This window comes from Schistocerca cancellata, chromosome 1, assembly GCF_023864275.1.
Source record: "Schistocerca cancellata isolate TAMUIC-IGC-003103 chromosome 1, iqSchCanc2.1, whole genome shotgun sequence".
Taxonomy (NCBI): domain Eukaryota; kingdom Metazoa; phylum Arthropoda; class Insecta; order Orthoptera; family Acrididae; genus Schistocerca; species Schistocerca cancellata.
In genome coordinates, this window is record NC_064626.1 from 653908336 (window position 1) to 653932732 (window position 24397).

The following is a 24397-nucleotide window of genomic DNA, read 5'->3' on the forward strand; positions in this document are numbered from 1 at the left end:
TCGGTTCGTCAGTATTTGATGTGGTTTACGAAATATATCCAGCAGTAACGTTAGGTGACTCACCCTGTACATCTCACCTAGGAGATGGGAGCTATAAAGGGTACCAAAAATTTGTGAATCCAAACCTTATGCTGATGCAAAAATTGAAAAAATGGAATGTGATGGACATATCCAGAAAAGGTTAGGTACAAGACAGAGGAACTTGAAGAGGAATTTGAAAGGAAAGAAATTAGCTGATGGTAAGTGCATTAGTGGACGGAATGGCTTACAGGCGAAGAAATACACAGGATGCAGTATTATTATTGACAAGCCACAAGACAAAATAGAAATGACCTTGAGGGAATGAAAAAGGCAGTATGTGCTACCTTCTTTCATAAATCCTCCACACATGACAACCCATGTCATGCACTCTGCCAACCGGGCAGTGGTTTATGGTGTAGCTACCAGAAGGCTGTTACTCAAGGAGATATCTACAACCATAAACATTCTTTGCCATTTGCTATAATGGAAGTTATAAGACCTACATATAGGAATGTTAGTGACACAAGATTGTTAGAGAAACGTTCACATGGTAGGGCTCAAAATCCAAATGAAAGTTTCAACAATTGTATATGGGAACGAATATGAAAAACTGTTCTAGTAGGACTAAATACTTCAAAAATAGGTGTGCTAGATGCTGTCCTATGTTTCAATGATGGCGCAGTGCCAAGTCTTAATGTTATGGAACTGACTGGAGTGCCTGGTGGACTAAATATGCATAGAGCTCTAATAGCCATTGACCAAAGGTCACTCTTTGAAGCAGAAAAACAAGTTTTGGAAGCCATCAAAGAGACAAGAATGAGAACAAGAAATGTGAAAAAGAGAAGAGAGGAAGAACACAGGAAAGAAGATGAATATGGACCTGGGAAGAGAAGGGAGGAAGAACAACACAGGAAACAAGATGAATATGGACCTGGGATGCATTAGTCACATGCAATTTTAATAGAAAATGCAGGTTTTAACTTTAACTTGAATTTCCCGAAAGTTAAATTATCTCATGTTCTGGTACCCTTTGGCTAAAAAAAATCTGAAATTTTGTATAAGGTCTTAAAACATGCTGAACTAAAAATTAGACTACTCTTGTGACTTAACTTTGAAAATAAAATGCTTTTTTGAAGAAAAACGCTGAATTCATTTTCAATTGTTTTGATAATTATACTTAAAATTTTTTTGTACCACAATTTATGACAGCACCATCTTTTCAATAGTCTTCTTTAAAGATAACAGTGTAAAGATTTTACAGGAAAAAAATAAAACTTCAACTTTGTTTGCACTTTGAGTAATGTGTACCTATGTACCTACGATGTACATAAATAATTAGCATGGTTTATTTCACTTGCAACAAAAATTATAATTAAAAAAATGAAAGAGATAAAGCTGTGGTTCATAAATAAATATGTTCCCGAAACATGTCTTAAAAGATGGTAAGCATTATATGGACTCCCAAATCTTCGTCACTGAGTTACACTGTTTAGAAAACTGGCAATTTTTTCAAGGTTTCCCCTGGTACTCACGGACCAGACCCTTTAAGTTATCAGCCCAAGTTGGAGAAGCGTGATGCGCCACCAGTTGGTTGGTTTGTGGGGGTTGAAGGGACCAGACTACAAATACAAAGGCCATTGCTCCCTTTTCCCATGACCAGAAACACCCATAAAGAAGAAGAAAAACAAGCAACGCAGACCACAAGGGACGGCACATAACAAGAAAGACATAGACAAAGACCAGAAAGGAAAAATTAAAAAACACACAGTGTTCTACAGTGGTTGGCCGACCATGGTAACAAAAAGAGGAAAAGCCAACCACCAAGAGACTCACTAAAAACACCAATCTAAAATCGTAGGCCAAAGGCCACACCCACTGCAAAAGAGAGACAAACCCTCAGATCAAGTGATAAAAGCCACCTGCATGAATAAAACTCAAAATTAACCCACCATTGCAGTGTCATCTGCCTGAGTGCAGTTAAAAGCAGACTGTTCAACAAAATGTGGACCACTGTCAACACTGAACCACAGTGACAGAGAGGTGGGTCATCGCAGCACAATAAATAACCATGTGTCAGGCAGGTTTGGCCAATGCGTAGCCGACAGAGTACAACGGAGTCCTTGTGAGAGGCCCGCAAGGAGGAGCACCACATACCGGTAGTCTCCTTGACGACCCGAAGTTTGTTGGAGGGAAGGCAGGGTGCGCCATTCAGCACTCCAGGTACGAAGCACCTTCTGCCACAAAACTGACTGGAGATCACACTCTGAAAGACCAATCTACAGGGCCAGTGCATTGACAGCCTATTTATCCAGCATGTCAACTTGTTCATTACCCAGGATGCCGACATGACCTGGGGTCCAGACAAAGACCACAGAGCAGCTGCAACGGGCAAGAGTATGTAGGGACTCCTGGATAGCCATCAACAGATGAGAGTGAGGAAAACACTGGTCGATAGCTCGTAAGGCACTCTGGGAGTCGCTACAGATGACGAAGGAGTCAACTGAGCAGGAGTGGATGTACTCTAGGGTGCGAGAGATGGTGACCAGCTCTGCAGTGAAAACACTGCAGCCAGCCTGCAAAGATCATTGTTCAGAATAATCTCCAAGAGTAAGAGCATAACCAACTTGACCAGCAACCACTGAATCGTCGGTATAGACCACATCAGAGCCGTGAAATGCGGCAAGGATAGAAAGAAAGCGACAGCGGAGGGCCACGAGAGGGACTGAGTCCTTCGGGCCCTGAGCCAAATCCAGCCGAAGGGCACACACCACGGGGTATATGTATATGGGTCTGGAAAAAGAGGTGGGAGTGGGAAAAACTCAAGCCCAGAGAGAAGAGCCCGGATGCGAACTGTGATCGTAAACCCTTACCGGGGCCACGGTTCTGGAAGGTGGATGACCGAGTTGGGGAACAGGAGATGGTAATTTGGATGCCTGGGCAAGCTACAAACATGTGCAGCATAAGCGGCCAGAAGTCGTTGCTGCCGGATCCGCAATGGAGGGACACCAGCCTCCACAAGTACACTGTTTACAGAGCTTGTGCGGAAAGCTCCAGTTGTGAGTCGGATCCCGCAGTGAAGTATGAGGTCAAGCAACTGCAACACGGAAGGCGATGTCGAACCATAAGCTAGGCTCCCATAATCTAGACGGGACTGAATCAACACTTGATAAAGTCATAGAAGGGTAGACCAACCAGCGCCCCAGCAGGTGTGACTTGAGCAATGTAGAGCATTAAGATGCCGCCAGCAAGTTTGTTTAAGTTGCCGAATATGAGGGAGCCAAGTCAACCGGACATCAAAAAGCAATCCCAAAAACCGATGCAGCTCCGCCACAGCAAGAGGTGCGCCGTCAAGATAAAGCCGTGGCTCATGGTGAACAGTGCGATGCCGGCAGAAATGCATGACCCAAGTCTTGACGGCAAAAACTGGAAGCCGCGCAATATGACCCAAGACTGTGCCTTGTGGATAGTGCCCTGCAGCTGCCATTCAGCAACTGCAATGCCAGTGGAGCTATAGTACAGGCAAAAGTCACCAGAATACAAATAAGCTGATACAGACATTCCAACAGCTGCAACTAGCCCATTGATAGCAACTAAAAAGATGCAGATACTCAAGACAGAGCCTTGCGCAGCCCCATTCTCCTGGACTCAGGAGGAACTATGGGAGGGACCAACTTTCACGCGGAAGGAACATAGCGACAGAAAATTTTGAATAAAAATTGAAAGTGGGCCCCCAAGACCCCACCCATGAAGCATGGTGAGGATATGATGTTGTCATGTTGCATCGTTTGCCTTCCACATGTCAAAAAAGACGGCGACCAGATGCTGATGGCGGGCAAATGCCGTACGCCTGGCAGACTCCAGGCAGAACACATTATCGGTGGCAGAGCGGCCCTTACAGAACCCACCCTGGGACGGAGCCAGAAGACCCCGAGACTCCAGTAGCCAACTCAACCTCCACCTCACCGTGCATTCGAGCAACTTGCACGGAATGTTGGTGAGGCTAATGGGGCGGTAGCTGTCCACCTCCAATGGGTTCTTGCCAGGTTTCAACACGGGGATGACGATGCTTTCCTGCCATTGTGATGGGAACTCACCCTCAACCCAGATACAGCTGAGAAGGTCTAGGAGGCATCGCTGGCAGTTCACCGAGAGGAGTTCGAGCATCTGATAGTGGATGCAATCCGGCCCAGGAGCCGTATCAGGGCAAGCAAAAAAATGGCTCTGAGCACTATGGGACTCAACTGCTGTGGTCATAAGTCCCCTAGAACTTAGAACTACTTAAACCTAACTAACCTAAGGACAGCACACAACACCCAGTCATCACGAGGCAGAGAAAATCCCTGACCCCGCCGGGAATCGAACCCGGGAACCCGGGCGTGGGAAGCGAGAACGCTACCGCACGACCAGGAGATGCGGGCATCAGGGCAAGCAGCTAGGGCACTTTGGAGCATTGTACGATTCAGGGTGACACATATGGAATGAAAGGCTCCAACGTTCCAACCATTCTTTCAGGGAGCGGAAGGCCAGCGGGTTATTCGTGGAAGTGCTCCGCTAAGAGTTCTGTAACCATGTCTGAGTCAATACAGACTGCTCCATTCAGGGAAAGCCCAAGTATGCTGACAGGGGTCCGATAGCCAAAGAATCGCCTAATCTTGGTCCAAACCTGCAATGAAGAGGTACAGATGCCAATGGTGGAGACACACCTGTCCCAGCACTCCTGCTTCTGTCAGCGAATAAGGCGTCGGGCTCAGGCACGGAGCCGCTTAAAGGCAATGAGGTGGTCCAGTGATGGGTACTGCTTATGACATTGGAGGACTCGCCTGCAATCATGAATCGCCTCAGCAATCTCTGGGGACCATCAAGGCACAGTCCTCCACTGAGGGGACCCAGAAGAAACGGGGATTGCAGATTCCGGTGCTCGATGGCTGAGTACGTGCTATGCGCCACACTGAAATGTGTGGAAGCACCATCATTTAAGAGAGAAAGGTCGAGCTGTGCCAACACTTGCTCAAGATGATGATGATGTTTGGTTTGTGGGGCGCTCAACTGCGTGGTTATCAGCGCCCGTACAATTTCCCAACCTTTGCTCAGTCCAATTTCGCCACTGTCCTGGATGATGATGAAATGATGAGGACAACACAAACACCCAGTCATCTCGAGGCAGGTGAAAATCCCTGACCCCGCCGGGAATCGAACCCGGGACCCCGTGCTCGGGAAGCGAGAACGCTACCGCGAGACCACGAGCGGCGGACAACACTTGCTCAACGACAGTGCCTCGGCTTGTTGCCACTAATTCACCACACAAAGGGTTATGGGCATTAAAGTCACCCAGTAACAGAAAAGGTGGCGGCAGTTGGACTATCAGTGCAGCCAATACATGCTGTGAGACATCACCATCCAGTGGAAGATAGAGCCTGCAGACAGCAATAGCATGCGGCATCCACACCTGAACAGTGACAGCCTCTAAAGGTGTTTGAAGAGGGACACACTCACTGTAAAGAGAGTTAAGGACGTACAAGCAAACTCCACCAGATACCCTCCCATAAGCCGCCCGATTCTTATAATAGCCCTGATAGCCGCGGAGGGCGGGGGATTCGCATCGCTGGAAACCAAGTTTCCTGGAGAGCAATGCAGAAGAAAAGGAGAAGGCTGATGAGTTGGCGGAGCTCAGCAAGGTGGTGGAAAAAACCACTGCAATTCCACTGGAGGATGACGTCATTATTATGCTGGAAAGGCATGAAGTGCACAAGGGGGCAGGTTACGCTGCAGGGTCACCAGCCGCCACCAATTGAGTAGCTCTGCGAGTGACATCCAGTGCATCTGAGAGTCCGGTGAGATCTAGGTCCTCATTAGACGCCAGAATCTCCACCGCATCCTCAGATGGAGAACTTGTAGGGAGCAGTGGTATGGATGCCACCGCAAGGTTTGGATTCTTGGGTGCCTTCTTCTTTCTCTGTTTTCCTCACTGTTCCTTCAGTGGTTCTGGCTGGGAGGGCTTCACTGGGTCAGTCTCAGGGACGGAAGAGGACCGTGAAGCCCTACAACCTGTGGATGCTTCAGCCACTGGCAGGTGTCTGCTTTTCCAATGGTCAGAACCCGAGAAGGGAAGGAGCCAATGGACCCCTTCCTGGCAAGAGGAGCCGAAGAAGACTTAACACTTGCCCTGCTGGGAAGTGGGGACTGATGTCCCCGATGGTTGGAGGGGAGTGGGGGGTGTAGCTCCCAAAGTAGGTGGTGCAGGAGCAACAGGGAGGGAAGTGCCCCACCATCAAGGGGTCAGGTGTAGTCTTACAGCTCTGAGTGCTGAATGGAATTGGTGCAACGGATGGGGCTACAACTGTTCTCATAGCAGTGGCGTATGAGGACGTCATCGTCATAGGATGTAAGCGCTCATATTTTCTCTTAGCCTCAGTGTAGGTCAGTCGGTCCAGGGTTTTATATGCCATGATTTTCCTCTCCTTCTGTTAAATCCTGCAGTCTGGCGAGCACGGTGAATGATGCTCTCCGCAGCTGACACAGACAGGAGGGGGGGCACATGGAGTGTTGGGAGCCCCGATGCCCCAGGGAGATGGCATCTACTCCTTGGCATACGTGGGGAGTTAATGGAGAAGGCATCAGCAGCGATCCCTGTGTTGTCAGGGGGCTACAACCAACAGGGTACATGGCGGCCCCACCACAGCAGACTGGCTACCATGCTGGATATCAGGTGCAAGGAGTCCATGGTCGTCGGCGGCGCAGAAAGTGACCAGCATAGTGCATGGTGGAAAACGCACCCAGGAATGTATCCTCGCCCAAGAGATGGGAGAATGAGCGGGACTGCAATGCATTGTTGTCAATCTGAAGACTAGTTTGATGCAGCTCTTCAGGCTACTCTATCCTGTATGAGCCTCTTTATCTCCGAATAACTACTGCAACATACAGTACATCTTTATGAATCTGCTTGCTGTATTCATATTCTTGGTCTTCCTCTACGATTTCTATGCTCCACACTTCCCTCTAATACAAAATTGGTGATCCCTTGATGTTCCACAATGTGTCCTATCGACGAATCCCTTCTTTTGATCAAGTTGTGCCACAAATTTCTTGCCTCCCCAATTCTATTTAGCACTTCCTCATTAGTTACATGGTCAATCCACCTGATCAACATTCTTCTGTAGCAGCACATTTCAAAAGCTTCTGTTCTCTTTGCATCTAAACTGTTTATCATCTATGTTTCACTTCCATACGTGGCTACACTCCATGTAAATACTTTCAGAAAGGACTTCCTGACATTTAACTCGATACTTGATATTAACAAATTTCTCTTCTTCAGAAAAACTTTTCTTGCCGTTGTCAGTCTACATTTTATATCCTCCCTATTTCGACCATCATCAGTTATGTTGCTTCCTAAATAGCAAAACTCATCTACTACTTTAAGTGTCTGACTTCCTAATCTAATTCCCTCAGCATCACCTGACTTAATTTAATTACATTCCATTGTCCTTGTTCTGCTTTTGTTGATGTTCATCTTATACCATCCTTTCAAGGCACTGTCCATTCTGTTCAACTGCTCTTCCAAGTCTTTTGCTGTCTCTGTCCCCCCCCCCCCCCCCCCCCCCGAAATTTAATTCCTACTCCAAATTTGCCTTTGGTTTCTTTTATTGCTTGTTAAATGGACATACTGAATAACATCAGGGAGAGGCTACACCCCTGTGCCACTCTTTTCGCCACTGCCTCCCTCTCCTGTCCCCCTGACTTTTTATAATTGCCATCTGGTATCAGTACAAGCTGTAAATAATGTTTGATTCACTGAATTTTACACCTGCTACCTTCAAAATTGCAAAGAGAGTATTCCAATCAATATTCTCAGAAACTTTCTCTAAGTCTACAAATGCTATAACTGTAGCTTTGTCTTTCCTTAACCTATCTTCTTTTTTTGGAATGCAAACTGATCTCCAAGGTCTGGTTCTATCAGTTTCTCCATTCTTTGGTAAAGAATTTGTGTCAGTATTTCACAACCATGACTTATTATACTCATAGTTTGGTAATTTTCTCACCTGTCGACAACTGCTTTCTTTCGACTTGAAATTACTACATTCTTCTTGAAGTCTGAGGGTATTTCGCCTGTCTCATACATATGGCACACCAGATGCAATAGTTTTCTCATGGCTGGCTCTCACAAAGCTATCAGTAATTCTGACGAAATATAATCTACTCCCGGGGCCTTGTTTCAACTTAGATCTTTCAGAGCCTTGTCAAATTCTTCTCGCAGTATCATATTTCCCTATCTATCTTCATCCACATCCACTTCCCTTTCTATGATATTGCTTTCAAGTTCATCTTCTTTGTGTAGACTTCCTACATGCTCCTTCCACCTTTCAGTTTTCTCTTCTTCGGTCCTATATACTCCTTCCACCTTTCAGCTTTCCCTTCTTTGCTTAGGACTTGTTTCCCATCTGAGTTCTTGATATGCATACAGCTGCTCCTCGTTTCCCCACAGACCTCTTTAATTTTCCTGTAGGCGGTATCTATCTTTCTCCTAGTGAAATATGTTTCTAAATCCTTACATTTGTCCTCTAGCCATTCCTGCTTAGCCATTTTGCACTTCCCTTCAATCTCATTTTTTTTTTTTAACATTTGTGTTCCCTTTCGCTTGCTTCATTATTTCCACTAGGTCTTGTCTTTTTACCTATTTGACCCCCTGCTGCCTTCACTATTTCATCTCTTAAAGCTATCCATTTGTCTTCTACTGTATTCCTTTCTCCTGTTCAAGTCAACCATTGCCCAATTCTCACTCTAAAGCTCTCAACAACCTCTGGTTCTTTCAAATTATCCAGGTCCCATCTTCTCAATTTCCTACCTTTTTCCAATTTCTTCAGTTTTAATCTACAGTTCATAACCAATAAATTGTGGTCAGAGTCCACATCTGGCTCCAGAAATCTCATACAATTTAAAATTTGGTTCCTAAATTTTTGTCTAATTATTTCATAAACAATCTGAAACCTTCTCGTGTCTCCAGATCTCTTCCGTGTATGATTCTTAAACTAAGTATTAGTGACAATTAAATTACGCTCTGTGCAAAATTCTACCTGGCAGCTTCCTCCTCCAGTCAATATTCACCAACGATTTTTCCTTGTCTTCCTTTTCCTACTATCTAATTCCACTCCCCCATCACAATTAAATTTTCACCTCCTTTAACTATCTGAATAATTTCTTTCATCTCATCGTACATTTCTTCAGTCTCATCATCATTGGAACTAGTTGGCATCTATCTTCGCTATGATAATGCACTCACTGTGCTGTTCATGGTACATTACTTACATTGCTATCTGTTACTCAATATTAAACCCCTCCTGCGTTACCCCTATTTCTCTTTGTATATATAAACCTGCAATCACCTGACCAGAAGTCTTGTTCCTCCTGACACCAAACTTCACTAATTCCCACAGTATCTAACTTCAACCTATCCATCCCTTTTTAAATTTTCTAACTGATCTGCCTGATTATGGGATCTAACATTTCATGCTCCAATCCGTAGAATGCCAGTTTTGTTTCTCTTGATGATGACATGCCTTCTGAGCAGTCCCCGCCTGCAGATCTGAATGGGAGTCTATTTTACCTCAAGAATATTTTATCTAAGATGATGCCATTATCATTTAACCACACAATAGATCTGCATGTCCTTTGTAAAAATTGGGCTGTAGTTTTCCCTTGCTATGAAATGATCCCACAACTGATATATTGCACATGAAAGAGGCCACATAGTGTATTCATTAATTTATGTCTCTCAAGGAGTGTCTTGTCTCAACAGACTAGTTTACACCGAATGCTCGTGTCACATGCACTTACTGCGGGCCACGTTACCGCCATGTGGTTGGCAAAATGATTATATGTCATTTCCAGATTTTGCCTCTAACATTACGTAAGACAACTAGACCTCAAATATAACAATTCTGTGAGGATATATTATAAGAATGTTGGCAGTGTGAGTTGCCTAGTTTGTTATAAATAGCTTTTAGCTTGCTTAATTTTTGATTAACTGCAGGTATCCTGGTGCTGTTCTCACGTATGAAACTGGCTGTGACACAATAAATATATCAATACAGCTATGATGTTCCTCAAAATTTATTAATATTAGTATAAACCAGCTGTGGAGCTCAACATTGCCAAAATTAAACAAATTAATGTTTTATAATACCAAAAAGTAACTGAGCACTAAGGCACGGATAATGTAAATAGTATACATATACTCAACACAAAACAAAGCTTATTATCTGTCACCCAATCAGACATAAAAGAAAGTACAATTAAAGATATTATCATACGTAAAAGTGTATTTTAAACACAATCTTCCATCTAGGTAATAAAATTGCGACACACATGAGAGGCATTCAATAAGATATATATATCCCCCACCCAATTTAGGTTGAAAAAAATGTGGAATTTGCTGCAAGACATTATGGACTATTCCCACTTCAGCTCCTATAGTTTCATGACAGTCTCATAGGTAGTGGCACTATATGTAGCCTTCAAAACAGTGCCTGCAACAGGATTGCATTCCAAACAGAGAGCATACACAGAGTTTCTCTTGGCAGAAACCAGAATATTGCAGATATTCATATGTGCTTACAGAACATATACAGAGACCTGGCTGTGAACAAAAGCAAATTGAGTCAATGGGCGAGGTGTCAGTCATCATCGCAACACTGTCCAATCTTCCGCGTGTAGGCCGGCCACACACAGCTGTGATTCTTGGAATGTGTGGTTACTTTCATTTGAAGTGATTGATGGATCACAATCAAACACCTCACTGCTGAACTGTACAACTCCGTTGGTAGCACTGACACTCGTCCACCAGTTGGGGTACTCAAAGTTGTGTGCATCTGCTGGATCCCTCACTGCCTAACAGAAAACCTTAAAGAGAGGAAAGAAGGACCATCTGTGTGAAATTTATTGCATTTTACGAGGCTGACCATGACAAATTTCTATCAATCATCATCACAGGTGATGAAACATGAGTTCATCACTTCGAACCGGAAACTAAATAGCAGCCGATGGAGTGGCGCCACACCACCTCTCCTCCGAAAAAAAGTTCAAAGCTGCAGTCTCAGCTGGTAAAGCCATGGTGTCAGTCTTCTGGAACTCTGAAAGAGTTATTGAGAACTCAGAAGTGCATTGTGCTACCCTCAAGGAAATTGAAGACACGACCTCAACGAGTTTGTCGCCACAAAAATGCAAACTAACTTCTCCTCCACTATGACAATGGAAGGCCTCATGCAAGTATGCTCACCCGAGATGAGCTTATGAAACTTAACTGGACTGTTCTCTCTCATCCACCTTGCTGCTCAGATCTCACCTTCGGATATCCACCCACTTATCCCAAAGAAGGATGCACTCCACATGAAGCAGTAAGAGGATGATGGGGATGCTACTGATGTGGTAAGATGTTGGCTTCGATGTCAATCAGTGGTGGGGCACTATGCGGGCATACAAGCCCTCCCAGTAAGGAGGTGTAAGACTGTCGCATTGTACAGAGATTATGTTGAAAAATAGGGTTTTGTAGCCAAAAGAGTGGGTAATAATATGGTGTATTGTTAACAGCCATCAAGTAATATGTAAAATGAACGTTTGACAACCAGTTGCTTTTTTATTTAAAATCCTAATTTCAACTGGTTTCAGTCCCAGACTATCTTCACAGATTAGGGTTAAAACAGTTTAGGCCACAACATCGCATCCGCCATTACTTAAATAATGACCATGACTCGCATGTAGAGCAGGCCATGAATTCCAGTAAAACACACGGAATTTTAAAGGTAAACATACTAACAACATGCGTAAACAGAGCTGTACTGAAGATAAGATCAGAGGTACCTCTGATCTTCTCTTCAGTAATGCTCTTTTACACATGTTATTAATATGTTTACCTTTAAAAGTCCTGTTTGTTACACTGAAATATGGCATGCTCTGTGTGTGAGATGTGGCCATTATTTAAGTACTCATAGATGTGGTGATGTGGCCTTAACTGTTTTAACCGTATTCCATGAGAAAATGTATAACAGCGACATATTTTAACCACCACATAATACATTTATTATATGTATAAAAAGAAACATGTATTAAGGCTACTGAAGATGCTTCACAAATAAAAGAAGCGAAACGCATATGGCAATAAACAAACTGCCTTCAATTAGTTGCATAGGCAGAACATAACTCCATGCATTTTAAAGCAACTATTGAAAGATGGAAAACAGAAAAAAATGACCATTTATTAAAAATTTATTAATGTTCATGTTTTGGAGTTTACTTTCAGAGCATAAATCAGACTACACTGCACTATATCACATGGAAATGGTCCAATCCAACATGTTGAAACCTACTCTGAAATTTTTCCCAAAAGAAATGCACTGTCAAAATGAATAAGCAGATGCAGATATAACAAGCGAATTTAGTGCCATATAGTGCAAGTCCAAGTTGTACAAAAATAAATTTTAATCACTTAAACTACACCAAAAAGTCTCAAATTATTAATTTTTTGAATAATATCGACAGCTAAACTGTTACAAGTGTAATTGTTACACAAATGACTAGCAGATGAAAGAAAATCAAGGCAGTATACAATGTTCCATTACAGATGACTTCCATCAATCAGGAATTTAATTTGTTGATATTAAATATTTTATAACAATTCCTGCAGCACAGTTTTTACTATAATTTCCTGATATAAAATATTTTACTTATTTCCTGTAGTCGTGGCAGAAATGCAAAATGTCTACTGAATGACAAAAATAAACATTTACCTCACACTAGGCACACCTGATAAAAGAAAAATTAAGGCATTCAGGCACATCACAGTAATTAGTACAGAACTAGTAATCCATTGGCACTTATCACTGGCATCGTTGTGTCCCCTTTGAGAAACAAATAGCAAGTGGCTTCTGAACAGGTATAATTTGTTCATGTAATGTTCAACTTTTGCCTGATAGAACTGCCAACAAGCTAGTGGAGCCATCAGCAGTTTCCTCAGCTTTTTCTGAAGTTCTGAAGTGTACAAGGGAAGCACACACCATAAAACCAAGGCTTATTAAGAAGAAGAAGAAGAAGAAGAAGAAGAATAAGAAGAAAAGTTGCTGTGTCTGAGAGAAAAAGTGTCTTTCATGAGTATTCAGTTGAAATGCAACTCAATACCCTTGATTCAACAGCAAATGTAAACCAACCATAGGCTATTGATGACAAACCAAAGCCTGATACCAGTAAAACTTCCAGAGGAGGCACACTATCTAAGATGAGAAAAAGTCATAAAGCACTTCATGTCAGCAGTGATGAAGAATCAGTTGACAATGCTGAACTTAATTCTTGATGGTAGTTCAAGTGAGGATTGGAAAAAAAATCAGAAAAAAACAAGATAGAATATATAAATACATCTAACCAGAATGAACTGCTCCCCAAAATCTGCAAACCAAGCAGTCCCCTTTGTAGTTAGTTATTTTGCTCCCACTGAAAGAAATTTGGCCCTTGTTGACCAACACCTCCAAATTCTAGTCTCTCATGTCAAAGAGACCAACCACATCCTCCACCAACTCTCCATCAGCCTCACCTCCTGGATCCCTACTCGCCACTTTTGATGCCACTTCCCTATATACTAACATCCCTGACGCCCATGGTCTTACTGCTCTTTAACACTACCTCTTGAAACATCCTTAAGACTCCAAACCCAGTACATCATTCCTCACACAACTTACCAACTTTATACTGACATGTAACTGCTCCTTTGGAGGGGAGGTACAGAAACAAGTCCGCAGCACAGACATAGGCATCCATATTGTACCCCCCCCCCCCCATATAAAAATGTTTATGGACTGTCTTGAGGTAACCTTCAAAGCCTCCCAAACACCTGAACTAGTTCAGGTCCACTAATGACATCATCATGATCTGGACTCAGGGCCAAGACACCCCATCCTTATTTTTTTACAACCTGAATACCTTTTCTCTTACACACTTCACCTCATCCTCATCAACCTTCCCAGCCATTATTCACGTCTTCTCCAACAGCTCCATCCACATGTCATCCTTTCCACATTAAAAGATCTCTTCCACGCAGCCAAGCCACCTGGGGAGACCTATCTGCAGTGACAAGAACTCCCTTTCCCAGTATACTGAACATCTTAGTACATCCTTCAGCGATATACACTATCCTTCAGACTTAGTCAGCACACAAATTTCCATGCCATATCCCCACACATCCCCAATCCTCCCACCACCCCCATACCACAAGTATAATACACTGTACAATACACTGGAAGAACTGAACCACATCCTTTGTTTGGAGGGACATCCTATCCAAGATCCTTCCCACCCCTCCTAAAGTGGTGTTCCATTGTCCACCCAATTTCCCCTACACCCTAGTTCATTCCTAAGCCACTCCCAATCGCAACCTTTTGCCCCAAGGATCATATTCCTATGCAAGACCCAGGAATAAGACCTACCCAATCCACCAACCCAGCCACCTCCTCCTCCTCCTCCTCCTCCTCCTCCTCCTCCTCCTCCAATTCTGTTACAGGCTTATTCTATCCCAGTGAGACCAGGCCACGTGTGAAAGCAGCTCTGCTGCAATCATTGCATAGCTTTTCATATTGTTATGACAACCAACCAGCTGAAACTTCCTGGCAGATTAAAACTGTGTGCCGGACTGAGACTCGAACTTGGGACCTTTGCCTTTCGCGGGCACACAGTAATAATCTGCCAGGAAGTTTCACATCAGTGCACACTCCACTGCAGAGTGAAAATCTCATTCTGGAACCAACCATCTGTCTATCAGGATGAAAGGCCACTGCCAAACTGTGGCCAAGAACAAAGTGGACCATCCTGAGGTTATCTGTATCCTCTCTTCCACCACCAGCATCTTTGAACTGTGCAGATAGGAATTATCCTTACAACACATTCTCTGCTCACGAAATCATCCCAGCCTCAACGTAAGGTAACCTACTGTCCCCACACCCTCCACCCAACAGTTTCCACCCTCTCTGTCCTATCATTACCTCCCATTTCACGTCCCCCACTCTCACTCATGTACTCTGCTCTCTGCCAAGGAAAACCACCTTTTCTCATCTCTACAGCTCCCCTTTTCCGATCCCCAGCCACCATCTAGTCCCTGCACACTCCTTCAGACAGCACTGACTTCTCTCCCCTCACCTGTACCCGTCTATCTCTCTCACTTCCCCACCCCGTTCCACACTGTTGCTTCTGCTTGACACACCACCATTGCATTATGGCTACACGGCCAGAGAGAGTGGTCATGTATACATGAGGTATGCTTGCTTGTATGAATGCTTTTGTGTTTTCTTTTCTGAAGAAGGCTTTGACCAAAAACTCAATGTGTAGTAGTCTTTCATTGTGTCTGTCTGCAACTCAATGTGTCAGCTTTACAGTGAGTAGCAATCTATGCTTCTGAAATGTTACAATGTTCACAAAAAGCATTAAAATCACTGTATCTTTCAGCCAAATTACTAAAATCTCGTGCCGACTTTGTAGCACCCCTGAGTTACTTTTGTAATTAGTCAATGAGTTGATGTGTATTTCCTGATACACAGAAATATGCAGCAGTAACATCCAATAATAGACGTGGATATAAGCAAATTAACTATAACTATAGATACACTATGTGATTAAATTATCCGGACACCTAGCTGAAAATGACTTTCAAGTTCGTGGTGCCCTCCATCAGTAATGCTGGCATCATTCAATATGGTGTTGGCCCACCCTTAGCTTTGATGACAGCTTCCACTCTCGCAGGCATACGCTCAATCACATGCTGGGACGTTTCTTGGGGAATGGCAACCCATTCTTCATGGAGTGCTGCACTGAGGAGAGGTATCGATGTCAGTGAGTGACGCCTGGCACGAAGTAAGAGTTCCAAAACATTCCAAAGGTGTTCCATAGGATTCAGGTCAGAACTCTGTGCAGGTCAGTCCATTACAGGCATGTTATTATCATGTAACCACTCCACCACAGGTTGTGTTGAAAGATGCAATCACAATCCCCGAATTGCTCTTCAACAGTGAAAAGCAAGAAGGTGCTTAAAACATCAATATTGGCCTATGATGTGCTAGTGCCACGCAAAACAACAAGGAGTGCAAGCCCCCTCCATGAAAAAGATAACCACACCATAACACCACCACCTCCAAATTTTACTGTTGGCACTACACATGCTGCCAAATGACGTTCACCAGCATTCGCCATATCCACACCCTGCCACATCACGTACCATGATTTGTCACTCCACACAACATTTTTCCGTTGTTCAGTCATCCAATGTTTATGCTTGTTACACCAAACGAGGTGTCGTTTGGCATTTGCCGGCATGATGTGTGGCTTGCCGGCATGATGTGTGGCTTATCAGCAGCCGCTCGACCATAAAATCCAAGTTTTCACACCTCCCGCCTAACTGTCATAGTATTTGCAGTGGATCCTGATGCAGTTTAGAATTCCTGTGTGATGGTCTCAATAGATGTCTGCCTATTTAACTTTACAACCCTCTTCAACTGTCAGTGGTCTCTGTCAGTCAACAGATGAGGTCAGCCTGTACGCTTTTGTGGTGTACGTGTCCCTACACATTTCCACTTCCATATCACGTCGGAAAGAGTGGACTTAGGGATGTTTAGGAGTGTGGAAATCTCGCGAACAGAGGTAAGACACAAGTGACACCCAATCACCTGACCATTCTGCTCTATCACGATGTCTAATGACTGCTGAGGTTGTTGATATGGAGTACCTGTAGTGTATATCCAATTCCTTCCTGTATTTTGGGAAAGAAGTATATAACTGAGATTTAATTATCTTTTTGACAATAACCTATTAACAGCAGCTCAGTTTAACTTCCATACTGGCTTCCCTGCACACAAAATACAGTGTAATCAAAAACTCAGTTTTGGTACAACTGAATGACAGTCACCTTGTTGGCACTTTCTGTGATTTTGCCTCCGAGTATGTACATCATAAATTTGTACAAGTTAAACTAAAATGTTATGGTGTTAAAGGCATTCCCCTTGCATGGAAGAAGGCATTTCTTAACAACAGAAAACAGAGCCTCTTCTGTCACTTATTAAAAAGTTTTCTGTAGAACTTTTTATTGGATTTCTGCTGACAAATTTATTATAAAACTGCACACTGCTTCCTGTGAATAGACAATATGTTCTTCAGACAGTTTCATATCCAGAAGTCTTTTTTCTTTTTTTTTATGTAAATTCCTTGTATATCATGTTTTCTAGACAAAATTGTACTACATAAGAGTTAAAAAAATGTTGTCATATTTTGTCACTTGTCTTTGTACATTATTTTAAAACATTAAATTAATGGTAGAAAACAGAAGAGAATGCTGACACCTTACCTGTATCTGAATAACTGTGCCTTTTCTTCTGCTGAATCAAACAACTTTGGTGCTGAATCTTTCGGGATGTTTTTTAGAAAAAACTTCTTTCTTTCTTGGTTATATTCAAAGCGAGGAACTTCAAATGCATTTATAACTGTGAGTATGGTTTCAGATTCCTCTGCTCCACTCCTGATGCACTCCTAAAATATGCACACAATGAAGAATTTAAAAATACAAATCCACTGTATTATTTTTAGGAGGACATTTTAACTGCACAATACTACAGCAAACCTCATTTATTAGGCTCATTTAAGTTTAATAGTTATTTATTTCAGTGATAAGGTGGAGCAGTTGCAAGCAGATCTGGGAGGCAACGTAAGATATTGTATGAGTAGGCAAGATGCTCTAATGGCTGAGATGACATAGGCTATTAGCAACTTATCTGTTCGAATAGGTAAAGGGGAGAAAGAAGTAGATAAAGTAAAGGAACAAGTAGAATCTGGCACTAAAATTGAAAATGGTGAAGTTTAAAAAGCGAATCAATGAAATAAAAAGCGAGTTGAATTCTTTAGCTGCATATCAAATCTCTGTAGTGATCAGTGTTCCGCGGATGAACTCGAGAACAGTCAAATGGCTTGGAAATGACGGGAAATATCACCCAGTAAAGTTTCTAGCAGCATGCAGGGATGGTTTTATAATGGGAATGTCCAATGAGGCGAAGATAAAATTTGTGAAAAGACATTCGGAAGGTGAGCCGCAATCATGGGCAAGTATACACACTGTTACATACGATACCTACGAAATATTTGAAAGCAGTTTCCTGAACAAGTTCTGGAGTGAAACGAGGCAAAAGTGACTTCAAAATGAGTTTCTGAATGGGCCAATATTTAAATATAGTAATGGATCGATGCGAGAATTTTGTAAACGTGAACTTGCAAGATTAATGCACGTGAAAGAAACATTCTGAAATTACGACGTTGAACAGGCGGTTACTGGAAAATTTTCAGTGGGATCTAGTGCACAGTCCTAGCAACTCAACAGACGAATTTCTGGACTTTGTAGAAGAAATAGAACGGGCGTTGAAATTTAAACTGCAAAGAAAGAGACAAATAGTTTTCAGAGTGGAAATCATACTACAGTCCGAGTAACTACTATGAAAGACATCTGGGAAGTTATCAACGGAACACAAACAACTGTTTTGATAAGTGTCAATAAATCGGCACAAAGGTGACAGAATATTGAGATGAAATCAGTAAGAGTTGAGATTAATAAGTAAAATTTCAAATCAGATCATACGTAAAAGGCGTAATCCTAAGATAATGAAAGAGGACGATAAATGTGATGACAACAATTTAGGGCTAAATGATTTGTTTTATGAATATGGGATGAAAGTGTGTGAATGTTAATACAATGATAGATTCTATGTGCCAAAAGGAGGCTGAAGTGGAACTCAATTTGGTGGAGTTAGATGGTGTAGAAAATTCTAAAGATGTACTAACCAGCTGTACCGATTATAGTGACAATGTTCCAGGTGATATTGTGACAGCGAAAGTTGTTAAGGAGGTTAACAAGGGCGACGCAGCGTTAGTACCGTCAGCTGTTGATGAATTTGTGCTTGTATCAGTGAATATTGGTGAATTATTTTTGAAGGAAAGTAGTGATGATGTTTTATGTGCTGAAGTTATGAAAGCTGAAGCTGCTGGTATTGATACTTCAGAGGAAGAAATCTGTGCATATCTTTCTATTAATGGAGGTGAACCCGAAAGTCTGTATGGAGCTGTGGATTTCAAATGTTTGAGTATGAATGTGGATTTGAATTTGATGTGCGATCTGAAATTAATGTGGCGCAGGCATATGTAGGAGAGGAGAAGGTATTATGCTCAAGTTTAAGTCAAAACATCTACATCGATACTCTGCAAATCACATTTTAGTGCCTGGCCGAGAGTTCATCCAACCACCTTCACAATTCTCTATTATTCCAATCTCGACAGACAAGCGTAGCAGAGGCAGTCTCCTTAGTAGATTTTCTAAGTGCCCTGCCAATAAAACGCAGTCTTTGGTTAGCCTTCCCCACAATATTGTCTGTGTGTTCCTTCCAATTTCAGTTGTTCATAATTTTAATTCCTAGGCATTTAGTTTAATTTACAGCCTTTATATCTGACTGTTTTTGCACCATTCACACATCTTTTCTAAACCGTTTTGCAGCTTGTTTTGATCTTCTGATAACTTTATTAGTTGATAAACAACAGCGTCATCTGAAAACAACCTAAGATGGTTGCTCAGATTGTCTCCCAAATCATTTATATAGATAAGGAACAACAAAGAGCCTATAACACTACCTTGGGGAATGTTAGAAATCACTTCTGTTTTACTCGATGACTTTCCACCAATTACTACGAACTGTGACCTCTCTAACAGGAAGTCACTAATCCAGTCACATAACTGAGATGATATTCCATAAGCACGCAATTTCACTAAAAGCCGCTTGTGTGGTACAGTGGCAACAGCCTTCTGGAATTCAAGAAATACAGAATTGATCTGAAATCCCTTGTCAATAGCACTCTCAACACTTCATGCAAATAAAGACCTAGTTGTGTTACACAAGTATGATGATTTCTAAACCCATGTTGACTGTGTGTCACCAGACCATTTTTTCTAGGTAATTCATAATGTTTGAACACAATATATGTGCGATTGCAGTCTTTCTTGGCCTATTCCACTGATGAATTCTTCTCGGGTTATCAGCCAAGTGGTGGCAGGGTCTTGTCGCAACGTTTCAATGAGTTTCATACCCATCATCTTCGCCGAGTTGGGGTGTCATCTTGTCACAACATTTCAATGAGTTTCGTACTGAACTCATTGAAACATTGCGACAAGACAACACCCCCACTCGGCTGATAACCTGAGAAGAATTCATCGCAATATATGTTCCCAAATCCTGCTGCATATAGACGTTAATGATATGGGCCTGTAATTAAGTGGATTACTCCTACTACCTTTCTTGAACATTGGTGTGACCTGTGCAATTTTCCAGTCTTGGGGTACGGATCTTTTGTCGAGCAAACGGTTTTATATGATTGTCACGTATGGAGCTAATGCATCAACATACTCTGAAAGGAACCTAATTGGTATTCAGTCTGGACCAGAAGAATTGCTTTTATTAAGTGATTTAAGCTGCTTCACTACTCCGAGGATATTTACTTCGACGTTACTCATGTTGGCAACTGTTCTTGATTCGAATTCTGGAATATTTACTTCGTCTTCTTTTGTGAAGGTATTTCGGAAGGCTGTTTTTAGTAATTCTATTTTGGCAGCACTGTCTTTGATAGTATCTCAATTGCTATTGCACAGAGAATGCTTTGATTGTTTCTTGCCACTAACAGACTTCACATATGACCAGAATCTCTCTGTATTTTCTGCCAGGTTTCGAGACAAAGTTTCATTGTGGAAACTGTTATAAGCATCTTCCACTGAAGTCCGCGCTAAACTTCAAGCTTCTGTAAAATATCGCCAATCTTGGGGATTTTGTGTCTGTTTAAATTTGGCATGTCTGTTTCATTGTTTCTGCAACAATGTTCTGACCCGTTTTGTATACCGAGGAGGATCAGCTCCGTCGTTTATTAATTTATTTGGTATAAATCTCTCGATTGCTGCCAATACTATCTCTCTGAATTCAAGCCACATCTGGGCTACACTTACATAATTAATTTGGAAGGACTGGAGATTGTCTCTAAGGAAGGTGTCTAGTGAATTTTTATCTGATTTTATGAATGGGTATATTTTTCATTTATTTTTGGAGGATTTGGGGGTTACAATATTCAATCTCACTGTGTTAACCCTGTGTTCACTAATCCCTGTATCCATTTTGATGCTCTTTATTAACATAGGATTATTTGTTGCTAAGAGGTCAAGAGTGTTTTCACAACCGTTGACTATTCACCTGGACTCATGAACTAACTGCTCGAAATAATTTTCAGAGAATGCATTTAGCACGATTTCGGATGATGTTTTATATATACCTCCGGAATTAAACATGTATTTTCGCCAACATATTGAGCGTAAATTAAAGTCACCACCAACTATAATTGCATGAGTCGGGTACATGTTAGAAACCAAACTCAAGTTTTCTTTGAAGCTTTCAGCAACTGTATCATCTGAAATGGGAGATCGGTAAAAGGATCCAATTATTATTTTATTCTGGTTGCCAACAATGACCTCTGCCCATACTAACTCACAGGAACTATCTACTTCAATTTCGCGACAAGATAAACTACTTCTAACAGCAATAAACACGCCACCACCAACCATGTTTAGCCTATCCTTTCGGAACACCATTAGGTTCTTCGCAAAAATTTCGGCTGAGCTTATCTCCGGCTTTACCCAGCTTTCAGTGCCTATAATGATTTGAGCACCAGTGCTTTCTATTAGCGCTTGGAGCTCTGATACTTTCCCAACACAGCTATGACAATTAACAACTGTTATACCGCTGGTTCCTGTATCTATGTACTTCCTGTGGCTGCCTGTACCCTTTGTGGCTGAAGCCTTTCTTGCATTTTCCCGAGACGCTCTAGCCTAAAAAACTGCCCAGTCCATGCCACACAACCCCCACTACCCGTCTAGCCACCTCCTGCGTATAGCGGACACCTGATCTATTCAGCAGAAACAGAAATCCAACCACCCTTTGGCTCAAGTCAAGGAATCTGCAGCCTACACGGTCACAGAACTGTCTGAGCCTCTGATTCAGACCCTCCACTCGGCTCTACCAGAGGTACGCAATCGGTCCTGTTCACTATGCTGGAAATGGTCAGCTCTGCTTTCATCTTGCAAGCAAGACTTGCAGCCAGAATGAGGTTTTCACTCTGCACTTTGCAGAAGCTCTACTGCAAACCTTGCAGAACTAGTTTGGAAGGTAGGAGAAGAGGTACTGGCAGAAGTAAAGCTGTGAGTATGGGGTGCGAGTCGTGCTTGGGTAGCTCAGTTGGTAGAGCACTTGCCTGCGAAAGGCAAAGGTCCCGAGTTCGAGTCTCGGTCCGGCACACAGCTTTAATCTGCCAGGAAGTTTCATATTAGCGCACACTCCGCCGCAGAGTGAAAATCTCATTCTGAAAACATCCCCCAGGCTGTGGCTAAGCCATGTCTCTGCAATATCCTTTCTTTCAGGAGTGCTAGCTCTGCAAGGTTCGCAGGAGAGCTTCTGCAAAGTTTGGAAGGTAGGAGACGAGGTACTGGCAGAAGTAAAGCTGTGAGGACGGGGCGTGAGTCGTGCTTGGGTAGCTCAGTTGGTAGAGCACATGCCCGCGAAAGGCAAAGGTCCCGAGTCTGAGTCTCGGTCCGGCACAAAGTTTTAATCTGCCAGGAAGTTTCAAGACTTGCAGCCTTTACCACTTCTGTTAGTTGCTTGAAACCAGAGAGAATCTCTTCTGATCCTAAATGACACACATCACTTGAACCGATGTGAGCAGCCACCTGCAGTTGGCTGCACCCTGTGCTCTTCATGGCATCCACGAGGACCCGTTCCACATCTGGAATGACTCCAACTGGTATGTACATGGAGTGCACATTGGGTGAGATTGGCCTCTATTGTTCTTAGTTTCGAGTCTAAGAGAGTTATTTGAACTAAAAGAAAATATTAATTTGCCGATGAAGTCGATTGGGAATCTGTCATGAGATGCATGTCTCCGGTGGGACTTTAATAACGTGTCAGAATCATTGAAGAATTTACGAGCGCATCTTGAAAACGCTGTAAATCAATTGTTTGCTTTGTAGTTTATATTTGTTTGTATCGATTCAGTGCAGTTCCTTGGTGGTTTTGGAAAACGAGTGTTTTCTGGTATCTACACCAGATTCAAATTTCAACAGTTCGGTTCCAGAAAAACGATGGCAGTGGAATGCAGAGCCATACAGAATTTCGACGGGGTACTCGGCTCCAAATCTGTGGAGCACCGCTGGCAACTTCGTTGTTATGAAAAAGTTCTGTGAAAGTGAGCGCCGAGCCCCTGATAATTCTGCGGCATTTCAATAGACAGCCAATTTTGATAAATGTATAGTTTTATTTAGCCTTTGATTAATATAATGCAATTCATAATTATGTTAGATGTAATTACACTATTGATCTGGCACTTAGGATATTTACGTTATTGTATGAATTTGTGTCGTATAAATTTGAGTGCCACTTCATAACATATATAGCACGCCAACATGTTATGAAGTGGAGGATTAATGAGCATTTTGCTCTCATTTAAGTATATGGCCAAAAGAGTCAGCCGTCAGGAATTGTAAAACGAACCCTGTCGTCCAGGACCATGTGCCACAAAGAGTGCAGATTTGCCACAAGATGGGGAAATTCACAGACATAGCAGTGTTAAATATGGCAGACCTAAGGTCAGCCATAAAGAGAAACATTTATGAAAACTATTTAATTCTGTAGTGTAATTTTAATCCACCATCGTTCATAAATTTTCATGGTGATCCCAATAAAACTTGAATATTGATCGTATCTATAATAGTTTAAGATATACTATTAACGTGATATTAATAAGTTTTGTAACAAAGACCTGAATACTAAAATCTGAACGCTTTGGTCAATCTTGACGATTGACATTCCATGTAGAAGTGCATCATTAAAATGACAAATGTTGTAAATATCAATTATGTAACTTTATTTGTTTAAAAGATATAGTAAATTTTCAGTTAAGCATCAGATCATTTCCTCCTCACAAAACACTTTGAATGATGACAGCATGACACCTTATTGAATCATTAGGTAATAGAATATTTGTAGTAAAGTTGAGTGTGTAATAGTTACCTTTGTTCTTTATTTATTTATCAGAAAGCACATTGGTGCAAGACTACTGGCCATGACATTCAAATTACGAAGGAAATTGTATTGGTTTTATGTAAAAGAATTTTAATGTTTATTATGTAATGGATATTATTATTACTTTATTCAGAATGTGAAAATGGTCAAGCTTTGATTATTTAAATATGTTAAAATGTAAAATAATATAGAATAAGCTGTAGCCAATCAGGTGG

General features: G+C 42.1%; 1 protein-coding gene across 3 annotated transcripts in view; it reads right to left on the bottom strand.

Annotated features, from left to right (window-relative positions):
* The window catches only part of LOC126183514 (DNA polymerase epsilon subunit 2), a 114476-nt gene that overhangs the window by 54573 nt on the left and 35506 nt on the right, over positions 1 to 24397 (bottom strand). For all 3 annotated transcript variants that reach the window (XM_049925577.1, XM_049925586.1, XM_049925569.1), the window contains exon 3: positions 17384 to 17565. In XM_049925577.1, coding sequence (XP_049781534.1) covers positions 17384 to 17565 — 182 coding nt within the window. The remainder of the gene's footprint in view (positions 1 to 17383; positions 17566 to 24397) is intronic.